At 54.3% G+C, this 8,814-nt stretch overlaps 1 protein-coding gene across 1 annotated transcript in view; it reads left to right on the plus strand.

The window, feature by feature from the left end:
- Position 1: 1 nt before the first annotated feature.
- The window catches only part of GUCY2D (guanylate cyclase 2D, membrane (retina-specific)), a gene marked incomplete at its 5' end in the record, with an annotated part of 14,582 nt that continues 5,769 nt past the window's right edge, over positions 2-8,814 (plus strand). The window contains 8 exons of the mRNA XM_015562525.1: positions 2-280; positions 2,644-2,995; positions 3,577-3,661; positions 3,935-4,037; positions 4,412-4,516; positions 6,277-6,357; positions 8,043-8,249; positions 8,344-8,621. Coding sequence (XP_015418011.1) covers positions 2-280; positions 2,644-2,995; positions 3,577-3,661; positions 3,935-4,037; positions 4,412-4,516; positions 6,277-6,357; positions 8,043-8,249; positions 8,344-8,621 — 1,490 coding nt within the window. The remainder of the gene's footprint in view (positions 281-2,643; positions 2,996-3,576; positions 3,662-3,934; positions 4,038-4,411; positions 4,517-6,276; positions 6,358-8,042; positions 8,250-8,343; positions 8,622-8,814) is intronic.

The following is an 8,814-nucleotide window of genomic DNA, read 5'->3' on the forward strand; positions in this document are numbered from 1 at the left end:
GCTGCTGGGTGGCGAGGAGCAGCGCTGCCTCCTGGAGGCTGCAGAGGAGCTGGGCCTGGCCGCCGGCGCCCTGGGCTTCCTGCCCTTCGACACGCTCCACTACGCCCTGTCCCCGGGCCCGGAGGCCGTGTCCGTGCTGGCCAACAGCTCACAGCTGCGCCGGGCCCACGATGCGGTGCTCACCCTCACGCGCCGCTGTGCCCCGGGGGGCAGCGTGCTGGACGCCCTGCGCAGGGCCCAGGAGCAGCGGGAGCTGCCCCCCGACCTTAACCTGCAGCAGGTAGAGGGACCAGGGAGGAGAGAACAGGGGCAGAGAGCTGGGGGGGAAGCAGAGGATGGCCAACTTGGGGCAAGGAGGCTGGGGCAATGAGTCGAGAAGTGGGTACAGGAATGGCAGGAGAGGATGGAGTCAATGGGAGAGAGGGGGACGACAACGGGGAGAGAATAACTAGCAGCTCCACCTGCCCTGGAGGCTCCCGGGTCGTGTGAACGCTCCGGTCTAGCTTGCCTGGGGCATCGTAGTGTTTTGAGATTGTTTCCCGAGAGACTGAAATGAGACCTCTCAAGCCCAGCTCCGGGAGTGAACCCAAACTCTGCAGCATCTTTGCCGCCTCCAACACCACCAGCGCGTGCAGTCCTAATAAACAGCTGGTGCTCTTAAGAGAGCAGCAAGGCCGAACTGATTTGGCTCAGTGGATAGAGCATCGGCCTGCAGACTCAGGGGTCCCAGGTTCGATTCCGGTCAAGGGCATGTACCTTGGTTGCGGGCACATCCCCACTGGGGGGCGTGCAGGAGGCAGCTGATCGATCTCTCTCACCCATGTTTCTGGCTCTCTATCCCTCTCCCTTCTTCTCTATAAAAAATCCCTAATATAGGGGGAAAAAGAGAAGGAAGGAGAGAGGGTGCAGATCCAACCCCCATGTCCATTTCAGAGGTGCTCCCTGGGGGGCGGGAGTGGGGGGGCTTCGTCTGGTGGTTTTAACCTTTTGAGAGCCACGACGTCTTGTGAGAAGCAGAAAGGTCCTTAGGCGGAGCCAAAAGCTTCCATAATCATTTAGATCCACAGCTTCTTCCTGAAACCAGCTACTACCCAGGATTCCCTGAGAACCCAGAATGCCAGTTCAGACCATCTAGTCCCACCCCATGCATAAAAGGGGGGCTATGAGCCACTGAGATAGAAGGGAATGTAGATGTCAATGGGCAGAAAACTAACAACGAAAAGGGCCCTATGAGAGGGCTATAAGTGAAGGGGGGTTGAAATACTCCCCACACATTTGGGGCAGCCCGTGGAGGGGAGGAATGGGAAGAGGGACAGAGGTGGGATGGAGTGAGAGAGAGAGAGAGAGAGAGAGAGAGAGAGAGGAGAAAGTGGTGAAAAGAAAAAACCTTCTTTAGTTCTCAGTAAGCAAGGCATCAAGTCCTGTCACGTTTACTTCTAAATCCATCCACTTTCTCCATTCACACGGTCCCTGCCCTGGTTCAGGCCACACCCCCTCTGGTCCAAACCTCAAAACAAAATCTTCCACATGGTCCCTGTTTCAGCACTTACCTGTCCCGGGCCTTTCTCCACCCACCCATCAGCTGGAACTTCAGAAATGCGACTGTCACGCCTGTGCAAGGGGCTTCTCCTGCAGGATAAACGCAGGTCTCATCCCACAGCTGACCGGTCTGGGGTTCCTCTCTCTTCCATCTTCCTTGAACTTCAATCAGACCAGCTAGTTTGGTTTCCCTAAATGGGTCTTCTCTTTCGCCTCTGTGCTGCTGGCTGCACTGTTCCTGCTCTCCTGCACCAGCTGTCTGTCCCCTAGATAATTCCGGCCCATTTCCTGAGGGAAGGCCACTCCTCCCAGAAGCCTCTGCCTGGGTTAGGGCCCTTCTTCCTGTCTCCACAACTATCTCGGTTCCTGGACCTCACTCGTTGCCCTACCTTAACATCCTTATCCGTCTCCCCAACCAGAGGAAAGATTACCCGAGACAGGGACTCTGTCTTGTCTACCAGTACATGCCTTGTGCTTTACATACTGCCTGGCACTGTGAGAGCTGGGAACTGGGAACATGGAGAGGTTCCATAAGGTCCTGGGGAACGAAAAGACTGAAATAGAAATTAGAAGCTCACCAAAGATGGGAAAGAAGGCTTTTAGGTGAACGATAGTTAATGATATTAAAAATATATTCAGGTCCGGCTGGCATGGCTCAGTTTTTGAGCATCAACCATGAAGCAGGAGGTCATGTTCCCATTCAGGTCAGGGCACGTGTCCAGGTTGCTGGCTTGATCCCCAGTAGGGGGCGCGCAGGAGGCAGCTGATCAATGATTCTCATCATTGATGTTTCCTATCTCTTCCTTCCTCTCTCTGAAATCAATTAAAAATATATTCAGGGCAACCAACAGGAAAAGGAAGAGAGGATCTGTAGGTAAAGGAGAGTTAGAATTCACCAATGGTGAGAATCCTAAGAAGGAAGGTCCCTGGGGAAAGGAGATGGGATAGCCAATGGGAGAGGGGAAGACCTAGACAATAGGATGTGGGGAACCACTAGGAGGTGAGAACAGTCAAGGGCTTGAAGGGCCCCGGGAAAAGATAAGGAGAAGGGCAGTCTGTTTATGGGCTGTGACCCCACATCCTGAACCCCTTCTCCTTCCCCAGGTATCCCCACTCTTCGGCACCATCTATGATGCGGTCTTCTTGTTGGCGGGGGGCGTGGCGCGAGCTCGGGCGGCGGTAGGTGGCAGCTGGGTGTCCGGAGCAGCTGTGGCCCACCACATCCAGGATGTCCAGGTCCCGGGTTTCTGCGGGGCCCTGGGAGGAGCCGAGGAGCCCCCGCTTGTGCTGCTGGACACAGATGAGGCGGGGGACCAGCTGTTCGCCACATACATGCTGGACCCCACCCGGGGCTTCTTCCGCTCTGCTGGGACCCCAGTGCATTTCCCTGGAGGGGGCCAGGGGCCTGGGCCTGATCCCTCTTGCTGGTTCGACCCAGACATCATCTGCAACGGAGGTGAGGGCAAACACAGCCTCCACTAGGACAGTCACCGGGCACCTCCCACAAAGTGGGGACAGACAGTGAACTCTTCCTGTAACTCCTCCATGAGGCCCTTTCAGGTCCTCCTGGGATGGAGACTTGTGCAGGATCCCTCTCTTGCTGAGCCCCTAAAGCCGTGATGGCGAACCTTTTGAGCTCGGCGGGTCAGCATTTTGAAAAACCCTAACTTAACTCTGGTGCCGTGTCACATATAGAAATTTTTTGATATTTACAACCATAGTGAAACAAAGACTTATATTTTTGATATTTATTTTATATGTTTAAATGCCATTTAACAAAGAAAAATAAACCAAAAAAATGAATTCTCGTGTCACCTCTGACACACGTGTCATAGGTTCGCCATCACTGCCCTAAAGCCCTCTTTCTGGCATCCAGATGCTCCCCCTTAGCAGAACTCACGACCTTTCGCTAGTTCCCTTTCTCGGCTCCCCTCCCCCTGTCCAGGAGCCTCCAGGATATGGCATGACTGCTTGCTTCCCTAGAAAGGGTGCCTCCCCTCCGCCAGGTCCTCAGTGTCCCTCTCGCTGCCCCTCCAGGAGTGGATCCGGGCCTCGTCTTTATCGGCTTCCTCCTGGTGGTCGGGATGGGGCTGACAGGGGCCTTCCTGGCGCATTATGTGAGGTGAGTAAGGAAGTGAGGTAAGTAGGAGATGAGCTTGGCTCTCTTCATGCCAGAAATGCAACTGGACAGCAGGACAGCAGGCTGGGTCCACTCAAGATAGACGGGGGAGTTTATGTGAAAGGGACAGGGGGGAGGGGTGCTAGAAGGCTGTCATAGTCCCAAGGGATGTCTGGTCTGGGGATGGCTGCCCTCCCCTGGGCACCATTATCCCCCTCTGGCTTCCTCTCATGCGCCTTGGCCCCCTTTGCGGAGATGACCTCCTCCCCCTACCAGGCACCGGCTACTTCACATCCAAATGATCTCAGGCCCCAACAAGATCATCTTGACTCTGGACGACATCACCTTCCTCCACCCACAAGGGGGCAGCTCTCAAAAGGTGGGAGAAGCAGGGAGCCAGGATCCAACTATGATTCCTTAAGTATCTGGTCCCCTGGCTGGGCCAGCCCTCACCCCAACCCCAACTGGAAAGGAGGCCTGGTGTCTGCTCTAGCCCTGTCCCAGGCCTGATGCGTGCACTGAGGGGAACAGGCCCTCTCCTGGCTGCTTCCTGGGCAGTGTGAAGCTCCAACAAGAAATGACTGTTTTGTAAACTGTCAACTGCTGTGTCCCTGGGAAGTAATGTCACGATCACCTTCCCTAATTACTATTTCTTCCTCTCCCCTCTTTAACCCCCAGAACTCTGTCTGAGAACTCAATATATCCGGGACTCGGAGTATATTTTGACCCCTTGAATTGATCTCTACCCTCCAGGTGGCCCAGGGTAGCAGTCGGTCGAGTCTGGTGGCCCGCAGCATGTCAGACATTCGCAGCGTCCCCAGCCAGCCTGCAGATAGCTCCAACATCGGCCTCTACGAGGTGAGCCTGACCCCCAATGAGGCTGAGCGCTAACTGTTCCTAGAGTCATGTCATATCCTCAGGAAATGGAGATAGGACCCCCGAAGAGCATCTAGGGAGAGGTCATACATTTCTGAAAGGGAAGCATCTGGGAATCCCTCCTGAGCCAGGATTTTCACTTAGCTGTGATCCAGGCCAGGCGTCCTCAAAGGCCAACCTCAGTGCCCCAGGGGCTAGAAACCTGCCTGGTGGGGAGTGTGCTGGGATCAGCACGCAGCCTGGCGTGGCCACTGAGAACATCCCCCACTGTGTTGGGAGCCCCTGGCCCTCCCCCCTCAGTGATAATTAATCAGGTTACTGAAGGGCACAGGCCTCCCAGGAAAGGTAGGGGCAGAGGGGCATCTGGGATATGGCTCCCCAGTCACAGAAAGGACAATTCCAGGACATGGATTGTTCAGGATGGGGAGTTTCCAGACACGGCTACCCATGACTCAACCAGACTCACGTTTTGGCCCCACCCAGTTCCAACCAGACTCAGGAACAGCAAGCCTTCGAGGGGAAAAAGAAATCACAAAGGGCCATGAGGACATTAACTATGGGCCCAGCAAATCTGATGTTGTGGAATGAGTGGGAGATAATGAGAACAAGTTCAAGGAGAGCTGAGAGAGAGCTCAGCCAATCAGAAGGGGAGGGGATGTTTAGAGCTCCAGAGTGTCAGGTCACGGAGAGAATGCAGAGATTGCCGGTAAGTCACGTAGAAGTCATCACGCCATATTATATTGGGCTACCTTGTGCCTTAAAGAATGTTGAGTGTTTCTTTCTCTGGCCCTTTTTACTAAACATAGCCCTCAGTGTTGTTGTTGTTTTTTTTTAACTTAAATATATATATATATATATTCTTATTGATTTCAGAGAGGAAGGGAAAGGAAGTGAGAGATAGAAACATCAATGATGATAGAGACTCATCCATCAGCTGCCTCCTGAACACCCGCAAGTGGGGATCGAGCCCACAACCTGGACATGTGCCCTAGCTGGAAGAAATCAAACCATGACCTACTGGTTCATAGATCACTGAGCCACATCGCTGGGCTGCCCTCAGTTTCTGCGACAATTAAAAATGTCTTCACTTTTCTTTCCAAATGCTTTTTAGGGGTCTGTATCAAACCCCCAAATTCTCTTCTTGTCCAAATCCCTTATCAACAGGCAAGGCCAGCTACAAGGTCTAGGGCAAAATAAAAATGAAGGGCCCCTTGTTCATCCAAGATGACAACAGCAGATCATTAAACCAGCTCAGGCCTACTGAGCGCGGGCCCCTGTGTGACTGCATATGTCGCATGCCCATGAACCAGCCCTGCCATCAGCTGGGGCCAATGGGGCCCAGAGCCTTGAGGGGAGCTGCCTAAACTTCACCATTAGTCTATAGTAAAGCCTGATCTACCCAGACTCCTGACTCCCACCACAGTGCTCTCATGGCAACAGATGGTGATGAAGGCTATGACTTCAGTGACATTGGTGTTGGCAATGGCTTGCTTAATAGAACTCTTGGTGAACACATCTGGGTAGTGAAGATCGTCTTTCGGCCTTCTGCACCTCTTACCCAGGGGTGGGCTCTCACCCAACTAGCTGACAAGTGGATTGGTAGACATCAAACCCAAACTCCTGGCTCCTGACACTCTTTGTCACATGGAAAATGTTCTGGGACAATGGAAATGGGGGCTCCAGGGCTCTTTGCATCATGGGTTTTTAAGAAACTGAGTTCACTGCTCATATTTCTGCTCCAGGGAGACTGGGTTTGGCTGAAGAAATTCCCCGGGGATCAGCACATAGTTATCCGCCCAGCAACCAAGACAGCCTTCTCCAAGGTAAGAGGTGGGCCCATGATGGGGTATGGGGTGGCCATCATTTCTCCTTTCTTGCCTTCTCTTTGCAGCTGGGCACAGAGGTAGGCCCCAAGTGGAGAGGTCAAGAGGTCTCAGCGGAGTGTCCCCTCCTCTCTAAAGCAGGTTTCCCATTATGCTCTCATAACACCAGTTATTTCCTTTGATGTGCTGCTCATAATTTGTAATTTTATGTTCATCTGTGTGCCCGATTATTTCTTATCTGCCTCCCTTTCCAGACTGAAAGCTGTGTGAGGGCTTCCCCGAGCCCCCTCCATTATATTTTCAGCACCCAGCACAGTGCCTGGAACATCAGAGAGACCCAATGAATGTTTGTTGAGTGAATGATAGAAAATGAAAAATGGGTTTCCAGTTCTGTCAGCTCATTCATGAAGAATGGCCTGGTTGATGCCTACTGAGTGAAGGGAAAGGTTGGCAAAGAGGCTATAAAATGGCTTATTCTGGTCCTTCCAACCTTAATGCCCCCCTTACCCCTAACACCATGCAGTCTTGGCCTGGCCTCCTCGCTTGATGCCTCCACAGAAGATCTTGGTCATGGCTGCAGAGTGACTTAAGTGGACTACTTGTATGGATCAACGGACTACATACTAGTAAATCACCACTTAATAACAGCAGGCAGGCATTTAAGATGAAAAGAAGCCCTTCATTCCCGCCTGTCATGCAGGAGACCGGGGGTTCGATTCCCCGACGGGGAGCCAAAAAAACAAAAACAAAAACAAAAACCACCAAAAAAAAGAAAAGAAGCCCTTCATTGGACCAAAGGAAAGCTAGAAAAGGAACCAGTCACCTGCTGGCCCCATTTCCCAGCATGCCCAGTGGCGAGGGCCTCTGTCCTGCTGAGGGGGTGTGGCCTGCTTGAGGGCTCTGGGGCCACAGCTTGACTCCTCAGCCCCTACTTCTAGAGCTTGGGGAGGAGGGTGGGAGTCTCAGGCACAGCTGACTCCCCAGTACAAGCCTTTTCAGGTGTTGTTGTTTTTTTGTTTGTTTTTAAATATAATCTTATTGACCTCTGACTTCAGAGAGGAAGGGAGAGGGATGGACAGATAGAAACATCAATGATGAGAGAGAATTACCGATGGACTGGCCCCTGCACACCCCGCACTGGGGACGGAGCCCACAACCTGGGCATGTGCTCTTGGCCGGAATCAAGGCCAGGACGCTTTAGTCTGCAGACTGAGCTGTATCCACTGGGCCAAACCAGCTAGGACCATTTCTGGTGTTTTTTTTTTTTGAAAGCAGTGCAGCTTCTCCCTGGTTCTTCCCTCAAAGGCTGTTACATCAGAAGGGGAGGGTGGTGGTGAGGTGGCTTCTCCTTCATGGGGTGTTTCTCCTTGAGACATGGACCGTTCCAAGTCTGATGGCTAATCAGAACCTGCCCAGATCCCGACGCCCCGTGCAAAGGTGTCTTTTCATTCACAACTTTAAACTAAACCCATACTCAGTCTTTGAACGGCAGCCTTTGAAGGTGTCTTTTTCGGAGAGAGAAGCTGTCTGTAGAAGAAAGCCCTCCTACGTGCCCTGTAGCCCTTCCATTCACCACCATCATCCCATCTTCACAACCAGACCTCAGCAACAGCCTCGTTCCCGCCTTGCTCCCGTTAAATGCCTGTTAACTTCCCCCCCTTCCTCTCCTCCCTCCCCCACGCCAGCTCCGGGAGCTGCGGCACGAGAACGTGGCCCTCTACCTGGGGCTCTTCCTGGCGGGGGGAGCGGACAGCGCCGCGGCCCCCGGGGAGGGCATGCTGGCCGTGGTCTCGGAGCACTGCGCCCGGGGCTCCCTGCACGACCTCCTCGCCCAGAGAGACATCAAGCTGGACTGGATGTTCAAGTCCTCCCTGCTACTGGACCTCATCAAGGTGTGCGGGGAGCGGGAGGTGCAGAAAGAGGGGTGCGGGGGAGACAGGGCAGGGGAGCCGGGGCTGAAGCGGCCTCTCACCCCACCCCGTCCAGGGAATGAGGTACCTGCACCACCGAGGCGTGGCCCATGGGCGACTTAAGTCCCGGAACTGCGTGGTGGACGGGAGGTTTGTGCTTAAAGTCACCGACCACGGCCACGGGCGGCTCCTGGAAGCGCAGAGGGTGTTAGCAGAGCCTCCCAGCGCGGAGGGTAGGACGCCCTGGCTGCCCCTGGCGCGGACGAGCAGCCCCGGGGTCCCCATCATTTCAAGGCCCTTCTCTCCCTCCGCCCTCGCTTTCTCTCCATCTCTCATCTACTGGACGCGACTCCTGTAGGAAAAGGCCTTGTGACCTCTGACATGAGGGGGGCGGACGGTGAAGTCCCAGAGGCGGGGCCTTATCGGGGCGCAGACTCGTCCCTGAGGAGCGGACCTCCTGTCCTGGTGACGGGGTCTGTTCCAAGTGGGACGGAGCCCAAGGACGGGCTTGTGCCCAGGGGCGGAGTCTTCTCGGGGCGGGGCTTGT

This window comes from Myotis davidii, unplaced genomic scaffold (genome assembly GCF_000327345.1).
Source record: "Myotis davidii unplaced genomic scaffold, ASM32734v1 scaffold37, whole genome shotgun sequence".
NCBI lineage: Eukaryota > Metazoa > Chordata > Mammalia > Chiroptera > Vespertilionidae > Myotis > Myotis davidii.